We start from the raw sequence: 24900 nt of genomic DNA on the forward strand, positions 1-24900 counted from the left end.
GATTCTCAAACATTTTAATATAAAAATAGCCTGCAAGAGCGCTTTCCCCTCTATTCATGGCTGCAAAACCAACTTCCTTTCCCATGCAACATCCTTATGGAAAATACTGCAATTGCTTACACATGTTTAAGTACATGGTTTGCCCTTTCAAGGGAAACTACACCGTCTATTTTTATTCTTCATTTCATCTCCCACATTGTTCCCCTCCTCTTCTTCACATGCTTCTATACTGTTTAGTCATTCTTCCTCCCGGGCAGTGTCCGATGCCCAGGTTCTCCCAACTGTAGCTCTAGGTTCTTCTGCTCATGAAGTCGGTCCTACTATTTTGGCGTGTATATGTCCTCAAGGTCACTCTACTTCTCTTCAGGAAGAAGTGGCCCCTAGTGGAAGCTTCCCCAGTTCCAGGAAAGAAATCCAGGCACTTTTTTTGCCTGGCAGAATTTGGACAGCTATAAATGCAGTGGAAGGAAGAGAAGCCAACATCATCATGTTACCTGCTGCTTTACATTTTTTTTTACTTTCCAAAAGCAACCTTTTTCTTCGCTAATAGTGGCTCTTGGCTCTGGAGGATTAGCAAGGAGTAGAACAAGGAAACTGCAATATACTGAACAGAAGGTGCAGCCCCCTGAGCATTCGGCTAAGGTAGGGAGGTGACATTTATGCAAACTCTCTAAAAACTCAGATGCCATTGAAATCTGTTAGCACTGAGGAAAAACTCTGAAGACACTTTCGCATCATATAAAGGAGCAGTTAAGGGCACAAATAAAAATAGGACCTGCCTTTGCTGTTCACCTTCTGCTGCCTACCCAGTTGTCACTGGTTTGGGAGTAACCAGCAGATTTCCAGGATGAAAAGTAGGGAACACAGGCGTCAAATGTTTTGGGCTTCAACCAGATGAGATGAAGTATATTCTAAGGGACAACTTGTGCTGCCCAAGATGTGAAGCAGCGTTCTGGTCTCTGATAAGGCAATGACTGCCTCCCTCTATTCTCTGTAATGGAGGAGAACTGCCCGAAGTATGAAGAGGAAAAATAGTGTCTTTAATCAGTTTTATTACCAGTTTGTGCTGGTTTCTGCTGCAATCTATGAGAGTCCAACTATGCTCAGCAGCAAGGGAAGACCGACCGTAAGCTTTAGAAGCAGCTGCATTTTCTGTACCAATGTTTACTACTAATTATACAAAGCACAAGCTAAGGTCATATATCCAGTTAATTCTGCAGCTGAAAAAGCTTTTAAATATTTATGATCGCAATAAACCAGTATTGATTTACTTGCAGTCTCCTAAACTCTGGTCTAATCAATTAAAGTTAACAAAAAAAATAGTACAAGCCTTCAAGCAAAATTTGTTTTGGACCTTTTAGCAGTGTATGTCATCTGGTAGGGAAGTGGGGAGGGAAATGGCAAAAACCTAGAGCAACTTAAAGATCACATGTCATTTGCTGTTTTGTGCATTCTCTCTGCCTCTCCCATACACACAATTATTTTCTTATCTAAAGTTACCTTATGGTAGGCGAGTTACTTGAGACTACTCCTTTCAAGGGGTTATGGGGGATTTTCATTGTTGGATCTTGAGGCTCCAGTGAGACTCATGTGGGAACTCACCTATCTTGTAAGTGTTTGACATTCAGGCACCTGCACTTCAGTCACTCAATTTATGCTGTCACTTGGAAATGAATTTCTGTGCAGGAAACCAGAGTTCAGATGGAAATAGTTGCTGAAAAGCAGCTTTTATCACTGCTTTCATGCTCTTATGCTAATATCCCAAGATGAGGATTTTTTTTAATGTAAAGAAGGGCATGGAATCACATGCATCTTTAGCATTGGATATTTAGCATAGGCTGGGATAGGACCCATGTTCAATGATTTCATCTCAGTATAATGCAGCCATTTGAATTATAAACTTATCTATAGCAAAAGATGACATGAAGCTAGCTGCTCAGATATGCTTCCAGAGCATTCAGATTCCCTGTCCATAAGATGGAGATAATTATATTAATTTGGTAAAGCATCTTGTGCTTTATTATTAATATTACTATTATTATTATTGATATTATGTGTTGCAACTGTAGATAAGGAGCAAGCAGGAACAGAGCACAAAGTGTCTTATGACAAGAGTCATACCTTGTACTTCCTGCATTTCAAGAGAGAGGAGAGACCCTCGTGACAAGGGACTTAAGCAATACAGCCAGTATATATAGGTCTAAGAATCTAAGTATCTCAGAGAATTTCCAAGTTCCCAGAGACCCCTTCCAGAGACCTCAGTCACCAGATGAGGGTGCTGGAGAGAAGTGTGGAGATGATGAAGGGGTAATAACATGCCAGCCTTCACACAGCTGCTACATTCTGAGCTCCTCAAGAGGCACCTTCATGCAGAGATTCAGAGCAGAAAATAGAGGTGGCAAACCTTGGAGTAGCATTTGTGGCCCATTAGGAGACATCAGGCTACCCAGTTCACAGGAGGTCCCAATGCATTATGGTCTCAAGAGAGGAAACTGATGCCGTGGCAAATCCCAGAGATGGCATCTCTGTCTAGAAAGAAGCAGCAACCATTTGGAGTAAAGCCTTGCAATGGGAGCTCTCCTGAATTCCTCAGGAAGTACGTAGCACCTATGCCAAGGATTGAAGACCCAAAGGGTAACTCATCTTCTCCAACCTGCTTCGCCTGGACCCCAACCTAACACGCTTGCGCCTGGTTCTCTTACCACTGAAACAAGCAGCGGCCGTGGGCATGTGCAACTTAAAGTCTAAGGATTCTCAAAACCCAGTGGTGGAAAGATATACCCTCCACTTACTGGGGGAAAATGAGAGATTCGCTGTTTTATACATATCCTCAGAGCATGTAGAGATGGAGTCAACCAAAAGACCAAAATAAGCATGAGGAGCTGTGTCAAATGCAAGTGAGTTTCTATGATGTACTGAGCCCCAAAGAAAGCCACAAAAATCTCCCAGTGTAGCACAACAGTGCACTGAAGTGTCATATGTAAGCATTTGTACTGTGTGAAATGTCAAGGTGTGTTCAAGAATGGAGCCAAAACCCTTAGGCAAGCTGAAGCATAGAAATGCATAAAAAAGGGGGTTAAGGAGGGAGGGGAGGAGCTGAATAAGTCAGGGGAAGCTCCTAAGGGAGCCAAATTCCTAAAATAAGAGTTACCATGTCTCAAATATCAAGCAGTGAAGGCCCAAGGTAGCAAAATCCTATGAACCAGAACATATAGAGAACAATTAACCTAGTAATGGTAGGAAGGTCAAGAAAACAGATAAAAGCTATCCAGTGTCACAGGATAATGGCAGTAGGCAAAGTAAACTGGGGTTGTGATTGGTAGAAACCACTGAAAGACTCTTCTAGAGCACTTATTCCAGCTACATTTCTAAGGGATGCCATGCGGAGGCCTCTGATATACTTTTAGGTGGCCACAATTTAGGGGGAAGAAACAATTTAGCAGGCCCACATATGCTTCATGGAGTAACCCTCCTCCGCCCAAAACCAGAAAACAATTAAAAGCTCGGTGAGTTCTTGCCTGATTGGCGCTGCAGGCATGGGACCTAGAGTGTAAATCCTGCGCAGATGGTATCTTTAAAGAGCAAGAGTTACACCCACTAAACTGACAAAAATCACACCCACGGCCCTCTTCTTCCCCAATATCATACCATATGCTGCCTACAAGTTTCTACCTCTACTCCAAACAGATTTCACGTTTTAATAACTTAAGGGTAGGCCAACTGCCAATGAAATTATATGCATCCAAATGTATTAATATGCACAAATTATTGCCAGTGAATTGGCACAGAGCAGTTCCAACAATCCACAACACACAAGACACTCCACATGCTGTTTACGCATTTTCCTAGTTCCAGTATAGAGTATAGCTGCCTTCTGTCCATGCAAGGCCCAGAGCTAGCTGCAGGCTTGAAGAAATGGAAAAGCAGGTCACAATACATCAGTTCCAAGACCAGCTCCATCATACTTCTGTTTTTTGGTCTACTGGCCTTGCTGGAAACTATGTTCTATACCCAGCAAGTAGGAACTATATAGAGGTGAAAATTCAACATTAAATCTATGCTTATTCCATTTTTTTTAAAACATCTCCAGGACATGCCTTGTTATATTATGAGCATTGCTGGGTTCTCCACCGTAACTGGGAAGGACTGATTTGGGATACATTCAAGGGTACATCTGTAGTGCACATTGCAACACAGCAGAGATGATCTCAAGCTACCTCAGGTGATGGAAGCAGTTTGGCGACAGTAGCAAGAAGCTCCATACAGTCTCCTCTCCTCTGTTTGTGATTTAGAGCTAGCTTGCGTGCCTCTACGCTGTGCAGCATTACGCATTGCAGACACTCATGCAGTGTCAAGAATGGCTTGCCTTCTGAGAATTACTGGAAGTTGTATGTGTCTGACAAAACAATGACAGAAGATAAGTGCTTGAGCATGTTTAGAGAGATGATTGATTTATCTTCAGAATCCAGTGACCAGTTAGCTCTAGCATACTCGCTGGACACAAGGTTCGCCTACCAAAGGACGAAATTTGCATGTAGGCCACTGCATATTTAATGAGCATTACTTGTAACAATTCTTGGTTTAAGTGTTAAAATTATTATCTACTGGTTTACAAAACTGTACTGCTACAGCTGCTTCCAACACCAGTAGCTCTCATCCTAAGCACACCACTAGATACACCATCTATCTCCAGCCAAGCTCTACATTACAACTGTATCTGCTCTGAGCCCACTGATCAGGATGCCCACCTTGAGGATCTGGAACAGGGATTCCTACACTTACCATACTAAAACAGTACCCACTAATATCAACAGAGCTAAACTCAGACCCTACTTTGATCTGCCATAACGTTGATCCTAAAACAACAACGACAAAATCCTTTTCATTGTCACCCACAGCTCCCAGCTTGAACACCTTGGATACATCATTAATGATGTCCAACCCCTCCTGGAAAATTATGACCACCTCAAAATAGCCATGGGGGACAAACCTATCCTGATTTACAGGTAGCCCCCCAACCTCAAATGACACGTCTCCAGCAGCAGACTACCTAACTCCTATCACCAAGGCACCAGACCTTGCTCCAGACCCAGATGTCCCTCATCAACACAAACCACATTATCACTGGACCAGACAACATAGAGGATAACATCTGAAGTTCATTTACCTGCACCTCTACCAACATCACGCACACCATCACTTGCTTACAGTGCCCCTCTCCTGTCTCCACTGGACAGATGGGGCGATCCCCATGTTAGAATGAATAAATGCCGATCTGACATCAATACCAGAAGGATGGACGAGCCTGTGGCAGAACACGTTGACCTCCCTGGACAGTCCATTGCTGATCTTAAACAAAACTTTAAAAATGAACTTGAATGGGTAACTGCAGAACAAGAAATCACCCGCTGGATTGTGTTAAGTATGGTCTACACCGAGACTATAGATATTATCCCATTAGCTGGATTAGCTTTTATAAGGCCTAATGTCCCTCAGTGGGCTCACTGCTTTGTTCTTCTCTCCCCTACCCACCTTGCCTCCCCCAGCAGTGCCCCTCCTTTTCCGCCCCTGCTTCCCTACTCTTTGTATTCTAATCACTGCTTTCTGTTTAGCAGCTGTGCTTCCTGCAGTCCCTTTACAGCATCTGATGAAGCCCTCTTCTTACAAAAGCTTATGCTATACATCTGATTTAGTGAAGTCTGTAAAGGTGCAAATCTAGCCTGTCTTCTGCCTAGAATCTAAGACATCAGCCATGCTGTCTTGTTGGCAGTTCTTTGGTAAAATTTCAATGAGGGAGTCCAAATTTCCTACGCTCCCGCAGAAAATTGGTCAAACAAATTATGACAAATGGCCAAAATCTTATAATACAATAAAGCTGAGCTCTAACGTCTAGACGGATTAGCATCCAATAAATTGTAGCAGTAGGCAGTGTATAGAAAAACAACTTAACTGCTTTACCTCTAGATAAATAATCAGCTAGAAGACACAAATAAAGAACGAACAAATATTTCAGAAGGTTTGTTGACATCTGTGGAGAATGAAGGAGGTAGCCGTATTATTTTTATGACCATTAGGTGACTAAGTTTACCTGCTCAGGTTTGCTCTGCTTCCCATCTGGATTCAAAGGGATAAGCCAAACCGGAGCTGCTACCTGGCTCTGTGTGGGAACTGCAGACAACGAGTCCGAGATAAGCCACATCACTGTATCCCAGAGCCGATCCAGCTGCATCCCTTTGAAGCTTCGCCTCCAGTCAAAGTCTAGATGACTACTTGAAGGGAGGAGGAATACCTCCTAGGGAGACTTCTCAGAGGGAAAACGAAGAGGCTTGGAAGGGAGGGAATCCAAAACAAAGCCATCTGAGCTGATAAAAGGCAGGCCGTCTCACACTGTGGGATGCACACAAGACATCTCGAGGGATGGCAGTCTGCTTCTCTCATCCCAAAGATGAAGGTCTGTGGTCTAAGTCAGTCTCATCCAAGCCGACAAAGACAGAGTAAGGTTTAAGCCAGGAGAGAGCTGCACGCAGACTTTTACTGCTTTTTCGTTATCCTCTGCTTGCCATATACCACCGGGGGAATAAATGATGCCACGTTTGAATCGCTGATTACAAACTGACAGATTAAAGGGCTTTACAGGTGCTAAACCCAGCTGGATCTGTCTGGTACGGATGGTAGGGGCTGCAGTGCATGGGCCCAATCTAAGAACAGGAGGATCATGTAGTTCCAGCCCAGGAAAGGATGAAAGTAGTGAAATTTTTATACCAAAGAAAACCATGTGTAACGTGACAGCATGCAGGAACTATAAAAGCAATGCTTTTGAAGCAAAGCAGTAGAATCGCTTACAGCCTTCATATTACCACCAGAAATCCAGGGCCAAGCAGTGACTCTGCAGTAGCACATCTGAGTTTCACAGGGTAGCATTAATACCACATGACTTAGGAATCCTTGCCCAAAGCCATGCTGGATCACCCAGTTGGGCTTTCTCCATTAGTTAACAGGCATAGACCAAATCCGCAAAAATGCACAGCTTCAAACTCAGGGGCTGGGTATGGAACCAGGCCCAAGTTTTGGACTACCAATCTATTGCTATAAACTCTGGAGAGCACTGCCTTCTAAATTACATCCTATTATAACATACATTGCATGGCCTCCCTCATCCCAAATCCTTAATAACCACCTCGGGTTACAAAATCAAAGTATTTTCTGTGCAAATGCTGTATATGACAAGTTTCCAATACAGGAAAACAGAATTAATTCAGCCTCCATTACATTAATCTGACTAGTTCACATACAAGTAATTCCATGAAGTTTAAACCTCAAACAGAGCCCACAACAGTTATAGTTCAAGTCCCTGCAGCTAAGTATTTTTGGATATACCAAATTCACAACTTGTAATCCCCAATTTCATGCTCTGCAATGCACTGCAATAATTATATTTTTTTTATGTACACACAAGTCTTCTGGTGTCTGTTGGTCTTTTTTGCTCTTCAAGGCATTATTTCCCTCGGCTAAAACATGGATGACACATCCAAACAATACGGGGGAAAAAGAAAACTCAATCACGAGCAAGCTCTATTAGAATGCTTTCTAACTTGTGTGAAAGATTAGGACTCTGCAAAAGAGTAATGAATATATGTATTTTAAAAGAGGCCCATTTAGGTTGCTGTTCTGACTTATGCCTAACTATTCGGTGCAGAAGAAACTGACCCAAAGAAAGAAATCTACAAAGCAGAAGTGGCAAATTAAACTTTCAAGCATAACCCTCAAACTAAATCTCTCTGCCAGAACACACATTTAGCAAGTCTCTGCAAAAATTCATTCCAGTGCCAATTTGTGGTCAAGTTCAGACTTTTATCCTCAGGTTCCAGGACTCAGGACCCCTCAAGCAGCACTCTCAGAACTCTGTAAAAGTTTTACAGAAAAGGGATGCTGGTAAACATACAAGATTTTCCTCAAGTAGATCTACTTGGGGATGAGCTCCTAAATATCTCATTCCTAGGGGTGCTAAAAATAATGTTGATGTACCATAGAGGTAGTCAACCCCCAGCCCACGGGCCAGATCTGGCCCCCAGCACTATGTCATCCAGGCCACAGATCCAAAAATCTGGTGGCAGGGGAGCAGTGGCACCAATCCTCTGCTATCAAATCTCCAGACTCATAAGAAGCCTCAGGTCCTGCACGCTAGATCAGGTGCCCATGGCAGCCTGCAGCTGATCCTAGCACATGGGGCTTGGAGGGAGCTGCGTGCAGTGCCAGGGCCTGATCCCTGTATGTGGAGCTGGGTGGCGTGGTGCCAGGCCCTGGGGCCTGATCTCAATGCATGGTTCCAGGAGGGGCAGCATGAAGCCCCAGGGCTCTATGCCAGCATCCAGGACAGGGGGCCTGATCCTAGCATGTAGGCCAGGTGGAGGCAGCATGGGGCCCTCCAGGGGTGTGAGGCTGGGAGGAGGCAGCATGGTGCCAAATCCTAGCACACAGGGCTCAGTCCAGTCTGGGGACCAGCTCCATGACACTCATTTGCTACAACAGGAGATCAAAATTGGAGACAGTGCAGTAGAGGGCAACAAAAACGGTTAGGGGTCTGGGGCACATGACTTGTGAGGTGAGGCTGATGGAACTGGGCTTGTTTAATCTGAAGAAAAGATGACTGAGGGGGAATTGAATAGCAGCCTTCAACTCCCTGCAGAGGGGTTGCAAAAAGGCTGGAACTGGACTGTTCTCGGTGGTGGCAGATGAGCAATGGGCTCAAGTTGCAGCAAGGGAAGTTTAGGTTAGATTTGAGGAAAAACGTTCTCACTGGTTACCCAGAGCGGTTGTGGACTCTCCATCCTTGGAGGTTTTAGGACCTGGCTGGACAAAGCCATGGCTGGGGTGACCCAGGTGGAGACAGTCCTGCTTTAGCAGGGGGTTGGACTAGACGACCTCCTGAGGTCCCTTCCAACACTCATTTTCTCTGATTTTCTAGGATTCAAAAAACAGAGACAAAAAAAGTCTTCAGAGATGAACAGTATGCCAATATAGCCCACATTGTAAAAGAGGAGATGGTATACATAATGCCTATAGTATAATGTACTATAGTTTGATATCTGAGAAGCCCTGATAATGTTGAATCAGTTGCTTTTCACCTTATGTAGTTAAAACAGATTTGCTCAAGGCCTGGACAAAACATGGGTCTGAAACCTGTTGGTGAAGGAATCAGTGTCCTCTTTTTTCAGCTAGAAGCTGAAAACCTGCTGTTCAAATCTGAGCTACAGCATTAATAGAGGAAGTCCAAACTTGGCATTATTATTTCTACAAGAGAACCTGGAGAGCAGGGGAGTGTGCGTGTACAAGCACAGCTACCTCCCATTCTGGCCTCCTTTTCTGTCATATAAAAAAGCAAAAAGACAGCAAGCCACAACATTTTCTTTTCCTTTGCAGGTCGTCTTTAATGCTAGCAGTTTCCTCTCATCTCCTGGATAAACAGCCTGAATGATTCTGCAGGTACAACAGCAAAACAAAGACAGTTCAGAACCTTTGACTTCAGTCTTCAGGGTGCAATATTTATATCCCGCCTAAACAAAACCAAACCCCAAGGTTTTACTGGCAGTAGATGGTGAGAAATCAAAGCCACGCATCCAAACCTCTGCTTGGGTCTGATCTTCAGTCCTGCGGCAACTGAATGGGGAGTCCTGCTTGCTCCAAGATAATCCTTCCCTTTTTCTCCTACGGAGTCCTTCTTCCTGTGGAGTCTGATTTGTCTGCTATCTCTGGCCCTGCTGTAGCTGCTTCGTCTGAGAACCTACCATGAAAGCTACACCAAAGAGTTGCTTTGTCACAGTAGCCTTGTCATAAGAGACTGAAATCTCCATTAAAATGCACTAGCTCTCTCATGGATACAGCACCAAGGAAATTACACATAAGCAGCCTTAACAGCACTAGGGAATCCCCAAAGCCGCTATCTCCCAGTTTGCCCATGATGCAGTACACTCTTCTTCATCTCTTCATTCCTCCCACATCTCCCCCTCTGCCCACTGTTATTTTAACTAAGGTCAGGCAAACGTTATATCTTTTTAAATTAGACGGGGAAAGCCAAAGCCAAGCTCAAACAACCCAAGCTATCCTCGCTGGCTCACTGTCTGCTGTGTGAATGCATCTGGCATATGGGATATATGCATCTTCATCAGTCACTAACACCTATTTAGAATTCAAAACTGCCCTCCAACCTGCACACGTGCATTTGTTATTGCTGCCACTTTTTCCTATGGAAAGTACTGAACTGTGAAATTAAGTTTATGGAAGATCCTGCTTTAAATAAATCCACTTCCCACCTCATCGGTAGATTCTTTCACTTAAAAATTTTGTCATGCAACTATTCAAACCACCACTGGCTTGAAAGAGATTCTCCAATGCTTTGTTCCTTCACAGCCAAGAAAGAGCGAGAGATCCACAATTTCTCAAAAGATTGTGTATAGCTTGGCAATTATAGCAATGGAAGTGATCTACCATGAAGGCTAATCAACATCTCACCTAAATAGGGAAGAATGAGAATTCAAAATGGACAGAGGCACCCTGATATTTTAAAAATAAAAAGGATGCCCACAAATACATTTTAATGCCTGCTATCACTTGTTAGAACTTTAAAAAATATGTATTTTCCTATCTGCATTTCTAGACTGCAGGCTGCATAGTTGCTTCTATTTGCTTCTTTATTTGTACCTCCAGCCTCAGTAGCTAAAGGAATACCCCCAGCCTTAGCAAACAGTCTACGGCAGGTTACTGTAGTCAGTAGAGAAAAGCACAGACATTGGTCTCTTAATGAAGCCAAGATATTTTGTTCAATTTAGCCTTTCCAACAAAAGCTTGTGATGTGTTAAACGCTCCATTTTAATAAATGGTGAGATCAGTAAGGAAGAGAAGGGAATTTCTAGTTTTCTATCACAAAAATATACTTCCTTTAGACTGCATGAACAAATGTTGAGGTCATTTGTCCTAAAAACAGAGAACACAAAAATATCCTGAATGGTATGGATGCAACTGTCTGGCAAAAAGCAGCATTATTAAACCATAACAAAATTAAACAGACAAAACTAAATATCAGATATTTCATTTGCAAAAGATGCTTGTTTTATTTCAGTAGCTAAACAACTAATTTACAAAGGTGAAAATTACTTTTTTTTTGCTCAGTTATAACAGCAACAATTTCCAAATACACACTGTGAAAATTCAAAATAAGAAACCTCTGGATGCCCTTGTTCATCTGTAAAGAACTCACAGTAACACCGGAGCTTGCTGTGCCACTTTCCTTGTATGTAATACCTTTCTAACATCATTATTCATTTAAGATAGGGTCTCTCTCTTCCCCTCTGCCCCCCAAAAATCCCACGCATCTATCTTTCTGGCTGAAGAAAATGTTCACAATTTTGGCTGCTTAAAAACTATTACCTTATATGAATTTCTTATTAATTTCAAGTAATACTCTATTGGAATGGTTAAACATACCCTAAAATATTTATGCTCAGGCCCCAGAAAATTTTCCAGGGTTAGCTTGCTTGTGAACTATTGTAAAGGGTGTTCTGATGAATCAGTCCATTTCCAAAGTTCAAATTAAAGCCTGAACTCTATAAAAAGTTTTCTCCTCCTTCCCTCAGGGACTAGAGTTGGACTACCATTGCTTCTCAGACTGTAGATCAAACAGAGAGATGGCATTCAGTGTTAACCCAGCCACGTTATCAGACAGAGCAATGCTCATCCTTGAATATAAACATGGTTCATCCTACAGTGAAAAGGTACCTTCTTTTTTTGTCTGCTTCTTTGAAAGAGATGTTCCAGTTACAACTGAAGGGTGCAAGGAATGCCATATTGTCATGCCTAATCATGTAAAGTGCCCAGGATTTCTTTGCAAAAGTTTGAGAGACAGAAACCTGGAGGGTTTAATATTTTCTGGCACTAACTCATCGTTTTTAATGCACACATTCAATATGCAAGTGAAACCCAAACCTACACCTTTTCCATTCTAAATTCAACAAGAAGCATATTTACCACATTTCACTTTTGAAGCAGTTTAAATATAATGTATGTTATGCAAAATAGGTAAGGTATGAGCTGATCAGACAGGCTACACAAAACAGAACAGAACAGAAATGCGCTGAAAGTAGGCTACCCTGTGAAAGATGTTAGCAATGGGCAGGTTTCAAATAATTCCGCAAAATTATACGTTACTTGTGGCATATTGGTCCTAATAACCCAGGGAACTCCCTTCAAATACTGCATCATAGTTGGACCGAATCTTCTAGCCCGCTGCAGCATGAGTGGTGCAAAGGACTAATATTACACATATGCTGAGCCCAGTACTGGAAGCAACTTTAGCAAGCGATGTTAACTCAAAAGGGAGTTACTTCTGTGTAGATAACCTGAAGAGTTGGCTCTGTGAAGACAAGCCCTGAAATGTGCCATTACAACAGACAGGTTAGTTGCTTCTGGCTTGCCATCAGACTTGATCGTGATAGCCTATGTGAAGAGCAGTCAAATAACGAGGAGGAGTACAGGTGTGCTGTTTGACAGCGAATACAAGAGTTCTGCTCTGACAAAGTTGAACAGGAAGGATTTCTACAACACCTTTGATAGCTTTGAAAGCAACTGTTCAAGTTCTTCCCTCCTCAGTGGCTACCAAATTAAGTTTACTGCAGTTTACTTTCAGAAAGCCATTCTGGGCACTGAATGTGATCATTTCTGAATGTGGTCATTTTTTAATGTGATCCTCTCACTGCAATACGCAAAGATGATGGGAAATCTAAATATTGGGGGGAAGTGGCCATTACAGACAAGAGTCAAAAAAAAGCAAAGGAAATTTTCTGCTAATTTACTGTTTCCCATATGGCAGAAGTAATGCATTTATCAATTCATTTGAGAACTGAATATTTTAGGATCGGTTAATTAGTTTATGCAACAATTATCCAGCTAGACAGTGTCTGGAGTTCCAAGATTAGATGTCCACGTAATATTTTTATGCAATACATATTTTTGGGATAGCATTAATAGAACTTCAAGCATATTTTTTTATTGATTCAAAACACTTTACACGCTATAAAGGAGTACCAAAAAAAAAAGGCCGTTAAAAATTAGAAAGCATAAATCCATTTTAAATGCATTCCATGGGTGTCACATTTCAAATATGAACCTGGTATTGTTTCCAAATCAGAATTAAAATTAAACCAGTGCTAAAAGTCCTGTGCTATATCAGCATGTGTTTCCACTCCACCTTCTCGTCTAATAAAGCTAGTTTCAGTAACATCAGACCAAAAAAGCACCCCAGAAAAGCAGCACATTCACTAACGATTTTCAAGTATTAATGCAGTCCTCAACATCTTCCTGTTATCGCTAGTTAGGCCCATGTGCACAGTTGCTCATGCATAGTTTATGAAACAGCGAGGGAAAAAGAAATGCTTCTGGTAGCTTGTCTACAGAGCCAGAAATAATTTCCAGGCCACTGTTCATTTCCCCTTGCCACCTTTACACTGAAGCCCTGCTGCAATATTTATTCCTCTCATGCTTTTCATTCCCGCGTCATATTGCTTAGTGTCACACAGCTGCAAAAACCACCTGCTACTGCTCTGTAGCTATTGTTTTTGTCGCCTCCCCCACTCCTCGTCATTCTTTCTGAAAAGGATTTGCTCATTCTGTTATAAAGACTCTCCCCTCTGCCTTTTTGCAACCCGGCAAATGGGAATCCCAGGTGGCTCTCGCTAATTATCCATGTGCTTTTGGAGTCTAATTCTTCCTATTGTTAATGTAGCAGTCTTTAGCCACAAAGTCACTTCATATGCTAATCGGAGACAGGCTGATCCCCAGCTAATACCTCAGTCTACTCATGAGTATTGATCTTTTGGGGGTACTAATGATAACAGAACAAGATGAACTGTCAAAATAGCACAGAAAACTTGCTAAATCTCTTTCTCTCCCAGTCCATCCTTATAATAGAAAACCCTCCTGAAGACGTGAATGCAGCAGTTGGACAGGCTGAGTGCAGCTTCTTCATAAAGCAGCAACAAACAGACTGGAAAATTGAGCTTCTTTGTACGATGGGAAGACAATCCAATAGCGGGTTAGTCTAAACTTTATCAAACACAGACTAATTTAGGAATTACTGGTGTTGTTATCTAACGGGATTTATTTAACAGACACAGTAAATCTCAAATCCGAGACCAGCTGGTTATTTACTTCTGTAAAGATTAATTATGGACTATCAGCATTTCAATCTGCAAGCTAACCAGGTATATGATATACCCACAGTATAGTCTGCCTAATCTATATTAGGCTCCTTCACAGAGTAAGCACACATCATTGATTGTAAGAGCACTGAGCTCACTGTCAGCTATTAAGCAGTCTGCCCCCAAATCACGTCACAGACATGCACTGGCAGCTGTGGGGATGGTTCTCTGGTGAGCATCCAGAAGAGAAGGACCAACAAGCTTGGGATTTCTCCAGCCTGCAGCAATTCTAGAAGTCAGTTTTAATTAAAGAGAAATTTGCTGGGTAGTACAATAGTGACTCAGCTAAAACTGCCTTGTAAACTTCATAATTAAGAGGAAAATATCTGGTGAACAGGATATTTAACACCCAGTTTTAAGAACAGAACAGCTTACAGGGCCGGTGAGGTCCATCCACTCCGAGCAGCACAGGCAAGAGGTTCTTCAAGAATTGCTTCCCAAAGATTGACATTAATATATACAAAGATATTTAATTTAATTTAAAAACAAAAGCTAGGGATATTTTTCAAAGTATTCCAACTAATGAATTAGTAGCAAAGTCCTCCTTTATAAGAAATTCATTTTGCAGCTGTGCATTCTGCATACTTAATGGTGCCAATGTCAGGCTGGTGATTCTGCTGCTGCTATCGCTCTGCACAGTTCAACCAGCTCAGACAAACCAGTGCATTGAGCCAACGACTCAAATGCCACATGAGGTCAGTTCTCAACTCTTCAGGACAAAGCAGGGAAATAACCTGATGCCAGGAAATTAAAAATCCACATGACCCTGGAATGATTCTCTTGTACAAGCTAGCAATATAGGAACCTCATGAGAAACCACAGACAAGGATGCATGATACCACCTGCATCCATGTATTTTAGAGCAGCATACCCTAAAATAGTTGTTAGCAATATTCTGATTATGAGGGATCCTATGGCAATCCTTCCTGTGTCTCCTTTGATAAATTCCCTAATGGTTAACACACAAACTTACATTTATTTCCAAGCTATGCCTTGGCTTCAAGGAATACCATTCCATCTTTGTTAGATATAGTACCAGAAAGCTTCACTGCCAAGCAGTAGGCTTAATAACCATTTCAGCATGTCATTATTATATATTAAACTGCGCCGCCCCCCCCAACTGTGCTTCCCATGTCCTAGCCGAGTGTACCCTAGGAGATAGGGGAGGAGAGGAGAAGGGGCAAAAAGCAAGTTAGTGGAGGGGTGTTCAGGCAGTTTTCTAAAAAGGTAAAATGCTTGGTTAGTCTAAACAGAATTTTGCACATAAAAAGAATTTATCTATAGGCTTGTGATGCTTTCTGCTTATTATCAGCATATGCCTCATTTTCAGAGCCAATCTGAGTGGACATCTAACTTTACTCTCTGACTCATCTATCTACCTCGGAAGATGAAACAGATTCACTAATGTCTATTATGGATCGATAAAGACTCGATGTTTGAAGAAACGAGCATTAGAAAAAGAAAGAAATGGGAACGTCCAGATAACTGCAGCATTTCAGTCTGCACAAAGGCTCTTTCACAGATTTGAAATTGCAAGTAGATGAGTCAGTGTGAAAATGTGATAGGAAAGAGTCAGAAACAGGTATATATTTAGCAGCAGGTTGGGGATAGAGAGAAAAGGCTCAAGGACAATGGCAGTATTTTTTTTTTCAGTTAAACCCTCCAATGTATTTTTGTGAAAGAAACCAAGACGTTTGCTTTTAACTGTAGCCCAAAACTGCATTACATCTCTTGGGTGCTTTGATTTTTTTTTCTTCTTTTTAAATCTCAGCATAGAGACAGCTCTAGGGCTCAGTAGGAGAAATTATTAAAAGCATGCCTGCAGAAGTAAAAAGATCAGTCATTTCCCTTATCCCCTGTGTTTCACGAGTGCTTCTCCCCCACCCCGTGCAGTGTAGTATGAGATTCCATGCAACCAGAAATGTCCCTTTTAACAGACTGAAAAATTAAATCTTTTAAAAGTCAGCAAAACATTCCTTCCAAACAGAAAGAGCAACAGTATGCAAAAATGTTTTGTTATTCAGAAAGGTCATCTGCACCTTCAGATTTTATCAAACCAACTTTCAGCTGTCCTATAGGAATCATATCTTTGTGTAACTGGCCATATGGTTCCTACATATTATGTCAGAATTTCATTAGAAAAAGACAAAATAAAAAAAATCAAGCTGTAAATTGGATGAGAATGAGCCACCTTGTGCTTAGAGCTCTCTCTCAGGCTGCTTGAAGTTTCCATGGTCCAGGTGTGTTTCAACTCTTTTTTCTGCTCCACCATTGTAAAAACGAATGCCCTTTCTTTGACATTAGTGTTCTATCACCCATTCTCAACTTACTTACTTGAAGTCACATTATTGCTTCTCAATCCAGAGTTTCACATATACAACTTATGCATTATTTATGCGCTACTGTACTAGAAACACATGAATAAAATAATGGTATTATATATCATTATGCTCAAAGTATTCTGAAGGGAGGAAAAGGTGCGAAGAAGCAGCAATGCGCTTCACAATAGCACTGCACTTCTGGTTTTGAAGGTGAGGCAAAGCAATTCACAAACCGTCTCTTGCTTTTAATGACTATATATATAATATAACCCAATCTCAGGAATTTTCACTACTAAAAGTTAACGCTCATTTAACAACAAGCAAAACGCAACTGAGCAACAATTACTGATCAAGCTAGTCATCATTACAGGAAGTCAGGAAAAGCAGCAACGTTTTTGATAATTTTTGTACACAACCTTCTCGATCCCTAGGATGTTTCCTAACCATCACCTGATATGCCTCTATTTCAAAAAAAATCTTGGCTTCAGAGTAAGTGTGCTGAGTTGTGTGAGCTAAGCATTTGATTCATATGGGAATGAGAATGTGATTTTGGTTCAAAACATGAATCTGAAGGATCCCATTGGAGTTTTCAACATGTAGTAGAGGGAATGAAGTCCACATGCTTGTCCCATGTGCCCAGAGATTGACAGGATATTATGTAGGGAATTCCTGCTATGGGCTCCAGTGTAGATTAAGCTGTGTTTGTTCTTGATTTATCAATCAAATGAAGAGAGAGCTGAACTGGTGATAGTACCGGTGGGGTTTCCTCCCCCTAAAATGTCCTAGTATATGCACAGCTTAAGAGCCTCCTCCTTTGCTGATCTTTTATGCAGACACTCAGTCTTCAGTATCTAAAGTGACAGAACATGCATCCTTCTACATGGAGGAGAAGGTGGAAATCAATACACAATGATCATCAAGATCACATATCAGATTTGGAAGAAAGCAACAGTTACTAGAGCCTCATGGGAACATGTACAAAAACCTAGAAAACCAAGACAAAGCAGCACCGTGTTTTAAAAGTGCAGGTGGCCAAGGCCGAGTCTGAGAGAGAGTTTCCTTAGACTCACCTATGGTGCAGTTTGTGGTTATTTTTCTCCGCTTGGGGTTGTGCCGTAGCAATTCTAATTCTCGTTTGGTTGGCTCCCATGTTGAATACTTTTCTCCAATGCCTAAGCAGATGAAAAGAAAGTTTCAGGGGGCTGTTAACCAACACAGTGGGAAGGATACTTGCAAGTAAAAGTTGCGATGCACTGTCCATTAAGTTGGATTCAGTAGACATACGAATATCACAGCTGACTTGCTTTGCATTGCTGTTTAGAAAGGCAGCAGCTGACTTTGACAATACATTACCATAAACAATGGCTAAAAGCACCTTAATAAGCAGTTACTTGCATAGAGGAATCTTTTCTATCCCCAAGTAATATTTTTTCCACTAACGGGTTAAAAAACCCCTCCAATTAAAAAGAATGCTACCGTGAAGGCCAATCCAGCATTAGTTATTGTTTCAAGCAGCCATGATTTTCCTCAGGCTCAAAGAGGTCATACCGCTAGCATAACCTCACATCTTGGGCCTAAGCATAGACTGGTTGAGAAACTGAGCAACTTGGATAAATATCCCTACGTTGCTTCAGTGACATTTAACTAACAAGACAAACAAACCACATTGGATCCAACTTACTGGACAGCGGCAGTCTTAGTCTTAATAGATGCAAAGCAGAACTTAGTAAATAATTTAGAGGATACTAAATAGTGTATTCTTAGATCACATATTTTAAGGTACACTATTATAAAACACCTCCTCTCTCCTCAACTGTGGATATTAGATAGTGGCAAGCTAGAAAGACTCCAGTAGAGTGAAGCTCACGTACTCTAACATTATCCGGAAATACTGAGATAAGTATTGTAATGTTTTAACTATCTTCTGCCCCAGGGAATATCTTGTTTCTTGACAGCTGTAGCTGAAATTTGTCAGGGTGATTTTTTTCTTAAAAGACAAGCCCAAATGCCATTTCAAAACCATTTATTTTATGTGAGGGATGGGAGAATGGGGCAAGTCACAACAGCGAGGCATAAAGAGAATAGATTAGATGTGGGCACAGAGGTGTGTTCGGTCCCAACCTGCAGCAAGAAAACCACAGCAGCGGAGATCCATGAGCTGACCAGCTATGAGCTGCTGCAGTGTTCTATGCAGCAAAGAAATTGCTATGCAAGGCCAGTTACAGCAAGTCACAACAGCATTTTGGCATTAAAAAAGGACAGGCAATCTATTCTAAAACTAAGGATTAAAGTCAATTAAAGTTCATCTTATTCTGAGCAGAATGCATATTGCTGAAAAAGTACTGTGCTATAGGAAGTAAATTATACACACAAAAAGAAGAGGAGCAGAAAATATAGCTGGGGGCTTACACATTCTGCATGCTATACATTAAATTTTAACAGCTCTTTGATCTTCATTTTCAGAAATAGCTATGCCCATCAGGAGTTACCCATCCAAAATGTTTGAGTCATAGTTACTCTTGACCCTCTGGGTTGCTATAGTAAGTGAGGTCTCACTCTTAGATACATAAGGATAAGAGAGTTCACATCTATATAGATGTATAAATCCTTTAGCTTAATTTGACTCAACAGTTTTTGATGCAACCTTTTTTCAAAGTTCTGCACTAAGCAAAACAAAACCCAGGAAAATAAAAGGGGAAACCAATTATCATGCAACAGATTAATGAGATTAAACAGCTGCAATGCTTTGAATACACTATACAGTATGCATAGGCAAACGCTGAATGAAGCAGCATTACGGAGACACACATATGGACAGTCCACATATGACAAAACATTGGCTGGCAACAAGCTTTTCAATAGATGCCTTCAGCAATTTTTTTCAGATTAACCAAATTCCTACCGTAATCAATAGCAACTGTGTTTGCAAGCAAACTAGCAGTGCTTAATACTATGTCCCAACACGGTCTTACCACCAGCTACTTGATTGGCTAATTGTAACCTCAAAAAGTCTAAAAATCATTTGTACTTTAATTCTTAATATGACCAAGCCAGCTTAGAATAATTTATCTATCAATAGATACTCCATAAGGCTTCCATTTACTGTCTAATGGGCCTCAGGACAAAATAAACACATTCAGTATGTACAAATGATGATTTATTGGGCTAGACTAAAGATATATACAATAAAGTTCCAATTCTGCAAGCACGCACATACTTAATGTTATGAATCTGAGTAGTGCCACAGAAGACAATGGGACTGCTCATATACTTAAAGTCAAGAGTGCTGCCTAAGTGAAGGCAGGATTCTGGATCAACTGTTTAACAGCACATTTGCACCCTGAAGAAAGAGTAAATGCAACAGATTTGATTGTTTTACAGGACTCTGGGTGAAGCAATTAAGTCTAGTTTAAGCAGCAATTTAAAAACGCACACAGTTAATGCCAAAACAAACATCAAGAGCAAAACAGGAATGACATCTCCCTTGCAGAGAACCTCAGAGAAAGGCACAAGCCTTGTGAAGTCAGTGACAGTAACTTGGAAAAAGTAAATGTCCTTTCCCCTTCCTGTTGTAAAATTTAATGAGAAAATTGAGGCTTTATTCTTCCTTTAAGAATTGGAGAAAATTATCCCAATCTTTCGCAGTGGTTCAGGGTTTTTCCAGAAATACGTACTAAGAAAATATCCAAGAGTGCTAAAATCTCCAACATTTCAAATAGATAGAAATTTTCAATTCATCCACAAATTACCATTTAGGATTAAGGGAAAGTACTGTTGTTATTGAAAAGAAAACCCACTGCTTTTACAATGCTCCTTTGAAGTAGCCAGGCCTGTAACTTGGCAGATGAAATCTCAATCCAGAAACTGTTTTGAAGTTTATTCTGATATTTTATGAACAGACAAATACCCAGATACTGATAATTTTCAGGGGTTTTATTCTAATTTTCAAAAAAAGTATTAAAAAAAATCCCACTATACAAGAGGTCATTAATAATACAACCAGACTACTCCATCCATATTCTTCTCCTCAGTATTAAAAATTAAAACATTTAATACCTGAACATGGCAGAATTAATAAAAGTTTATAGTTCTGCTCATAGTTGCGTCTCTGAATTGAAGTTTTAACAATGAACTACAGGCGAACTTGGGGGTTCAGCTTCCTGCCAGGATCTCCTGTATTCAAGCATTTTAGCTCTTGAAGCTCTGACTTTGAAAGTCACAAGATATGGGGCTTTTCTTAGAAGTCCATTTCCTGGGCATTGTGTAATTACATAAAATGTTTATGCAAAAGAAAAGTTTCTAGCCCCCATGACTATGGGGGGGGGAGCTTAAAATGTAAACCCTAAAGGCTCAAAACTCAGAAGAAAGTGGGAGGGGGAAAGGGACATTTTTATTACTTTTCATAACTCAGAATTCCTTAAGTCAGTTGCATCAGTTTTGCACGCCTGACTCATGAGTTTGAACCTCTGCAGTTGGCAGCATTATTATTCTGGGGGGGAAAAAATCTAAGTGCATGATGGACGAGGAAAGCAGAGTTTGTGAGCAGTATCGGTTTCAATATCCTATTTTGAGATTTTATTTTTTTTTTTGGAACTCTGCAAAACATTAAATGCCAGGAACCACTGTACGGGGCTGGGAATGGAGGAGATTCACAACTGCCCTTCCATATTTTAGAAGTGTATCACATAATGAAGGGAACTTGCAAAATTAAACATTTTAAATGGCAAATATTATGCCACAGTTTCAAAGAATAGCTCTAAGATGAGCATTCCTTTAACTTCAGTTCAGCTACATTTAACTATTTATTATTCATCTCCTGGGTTTGTAATTCTTTCTGAATGGGGCCATCCATTAATCAGTCAACCGCATAGGAGGAGGTTATTTTACACAGCAGTTCCTCTGTGATGGGCTGTTATTTTTTTCCTTCATATTCCATGAAGACAAGGTAAACTACTGTCTGTAACTGGTAATGTGGTGACTTTTCAGACCCTTACATGGAGTTAAAGTCTGTTGGAGAACAGGCTGACATATATCTTGGTTGGGCCAAAAAATATAGATAGTGTTCCCGAGAACAGTATCGTTAAGAAAATATACTCTTAATTTACACATCAAAAAAAAAGAAGCTGGACATTCACAAAGATCCTACGGTGTCCTGAGCATCTGTTTTGCTCTTGCAGTTGATTATCTCCTTTGGCTCAAGACAGCAAATTTTAAACAGGTTTGAGGGATAATTCAAGATAGAGGAGAAGAGACTAAATAAAAGGTTTAAAAACACTTTCCCAGATATGTGCAAAAATATTTTGTAGGAAAGTGTTTCATACCATGATTTTCTTGTTCTAAAATTCATTGCTATCTTACCTTCCTCTGACTGAACTGCTTCAAAATACACTGGGAAATGACAGGAGTAGAATTTTTTTTTAAATAAGTCAACAAGCAGCTGCAGTTTTTTGATATACAAAGACTGTTTCAGGTAAGGTCTAGTCAATATACTGACAGCTGCTATTCTTTAAAAAAAAAAAAAAAGTCTTAAAAGTTTTGAGTGGGAGGGGGTTGTATTCATGACAACCCATGGCTATGTCTATCACATTGGAATGTGGGTTGTATTCATATCAACCCATGGCTATGTCTATCACATTGGAATGGGATGCCATGGAATTAATAAGAGTAATGTATAACTGGGGAGCAATTGCCTGCTTTCGAACAGAGACTTTTCCAAGAAATGAAATACCTCTAAAAGCCACTGAAAATGGAAGATGTCAAACATCTGTGCTAGACTTTCAAGCACTACCCAGGTTGGTTAAAAACATTTCTACTTCCTCTCCCCTTCAAAGAAAAGGGGGGGAAAGATTTCTTTTGGAGTAGCTCAATCAAGGGAAGGAGTTATGAGATTAAGTTTAATGTTGTCTGTTATTTAATTGCTGGAACATATCCAAAGAAGAGGAAAACAATCTGCATTATAAAACTGGCATTCTTAACTACGATTCATGTCTAACATGGCAGGATAATCAGCAAAGGGACGCTTGTTAGTGAAGTGCGTCGCCAGCCCACGCCTCTTACCTGTCATTGTACACTGGTAGTGAGAAACCACTGTTGGGGTGAAGGCTAAAAAAGAAAAAATTAGGGAAAGCAAACTGAATAATAAAACAAATGTGTGTACATATATTTGTGTGTCAACATCTCTACATATATTGTGTGTGTGCAGTGAAATTATGGGTGTGTGGTATTTAAGCTGGCACATTGTATTAAAAAAAAAAAAAAAAAAAAAAGAAATCACATAAAGGTGGCATTTCAGGTGAGGGGAACAGATTTCTTGCCTAAGTTACCTAAAATAGTCTAAGAGGTAGATTTGTTACATTTTCCTTCTGATATAGATCTCACTGTGTTGATAATAGGCGTTTTGCATGATTACGTTAGTTATTTTTAAATGGTATTTTGTTGCAATTATAAAACATATTTTTGTTACAATTTAGTGCTGAGCACATGCTAAGCTAACAATCTAGCTTCTGGAAAGTTATAGCTCTAAATCTGTCTCTCCCACAACCTGCACTGATGTCTCTAAAGAGCTCTCTCTTCCCCTTACTGGTTTTTGCCATTGACAAATGGGAGGGACAGGTATGATTAAGAACAAAAATAAATAATTCAGGCAGGAAAACCAAACCTTGTAATTTCCAAGCTTTCCGTTGTTCTTCTTTGGCAATTTGTTCCATGTCTTTGTCGTAAATGTAATCTTGACACATAAAGCAGTATATACCCCCATACAAAAGGTCTATGGCTGCAAGAGAGAAGGGAAGAGAGAGAGAAAAAAAATGTGAGTTCAGAACAAGCAGCTTCAAACAGGCTCCCAGTTTTATCCTTCTATCATCTACGCTCTCCTTGCTCTTGACAAAAAAAAAAACAAAAAAAATTAAAGTATTAGTCAAAAAAACCCAAACAAACCCCAGAGATTTCTCAGTTGCAGTACTAGCTACCTAGCTGCTCATAGCAGAGGCAGTCAACAACAGCACAGTGCAAGGTGCCTCGAGTTCACGTTGTGTCCTACAATATAGACCTCAGACAAAGTACGACTTAAGTCAGCATTTTTCAACCCGTGGGTCACAACCCAAAAGTGGGCACAAGCATATATCAAAGGGTTGCGAACAAACTTTAAAAATTGATCGACAAACTTTAAAAGTGGATTCTCATTTAAAGGAGAAAAACGTGGGAAGCCGTGGCTTTTCCCTTGCAGGTGGGCAGAGTCCCAGTCTGCCTGTGGCCCTCCATGCCCCACACACTGGGGGGCTGGGGATGGGGGCAGCAGGTTGGGAGCGAGGGGCACTGGGTCAGGACTGGCTGCTGATGTCTACAAATGGATCCTGGTACAAAAGAAGTTGAGAACCACCACCTTAAGTAACCAAAAGGCATAATTAAAGCAATGAAGTAACAATGCATGCAGAACCGGTATTGTAACACAATTTGAAGATCTGATAGGTTGTCTTGAATTGATTTTTTCTGTTTTTAAACCACAGAGCTGGTGTTTCTGGTCAAACCCATTACACAACTACAAGTGTAGATTTAAAGCCAAAGTGAATGTTCAAACAAAGCAGGCAATAAATATGTTAAAATGTTAATACAAGTCCAATTTTTGAGGCCAATAGCCTTTTGCCATGTGGACTTCTGCAAAGAGAACACTTTTTTCTCTGTTCTCTCTTGTCTGTTGGGTTATGTCTATGTGGACAAAATAGTTATGACCAGTGTTGCAAGATTTCTCTCTCTCTTTAAAGATCAAAGACAGATAAATCCCTAAGTAACTGGAAGAGTTGTAACGAAAAAAATCAACTGACCAGACAAAAGACATTTCCTTAATATACTGGCTGAGATGGAAGTAAATTAACTTTATTCATAGCAAGCTGCTGATTTTCTGTCTCTCAAAACAGACCAAATGATAAAGTGACAGAAGATAAATAGGCAAGGCTAAAGGATGGATGCTGGCTATGAACTACAACCCAGCAGGACGACACTGGGGGCAACCAAGCAGCGCATTGTTGCTCCCCCCAAACTTCTACTTTTCTGCTTCTGAATTCCCAATATTAAGCACTCTGCAACGCAAACTTGTTTTAAACAAAAGAAATGCAATATTTTGCTCTAAATAATTCCAAAGTGTCTGTTAGAAACAAAATGCAGCTGGTAACCTGTTGCCCACCACCCAGAGGCCAGCAGACTGGATCTTCTGGCTTCTCCCACCCTCTAGTAGACCAGAGCTCATGCAGTCCTCTACCCAGTGGCCATCCCACTGGCACAGGAGACTAACTATAGATGAACTCAGCCTGTTAGACCCTCCACTATTTCAGCAG

General features: G+C 40.8%; 1 protein-coding gene across 2 annotated transcripts in view; it reads right to left on the bottom strand.

Moving 5' to 3' along the window:
• USP22 (ubiquitin specific peptidase 22) overlaps nt 1-24900 on the bottom strand; it is a 176871-nt gene that overhangs the window by 49435 nt on the left and 102536 nt on the right. The window contains exons 3-5 of one of the 2 annotated variants that reach the window (XM_025204563.1): nt 23229-23342; nt 22628-22672; nt 17641-17742 (exon numbers count right to left, since the gene is read on the bottom strand). In XM_025204563.1, the coding sequence (XP_025060348.1) occupies nt 17641-17742; nt 22628-22672; nt 23229-23342 (261 nt within the window). The remainder of the gene's footprint in view (nt 1-17640; nt 17743-22627; nt 22673-23228; nt 23343-24900) is intronic. The other variant, XM_025204565.1, reaches the window with a different exon arrangement.

Source organism: Alligator sinensis, unplaced genomic scaffold (genome assembly GCF_000455745.1).
Source record: "Alligator sinensis unplaced genomic scaffold, ASM45574v1 scaffold402_1, whole genome shotgun sequence".
NCBI lineage: Eukaryota > Metazoa > Chordata > Crocodylia > Alligatoridae > Alligator > Alligator sinensis.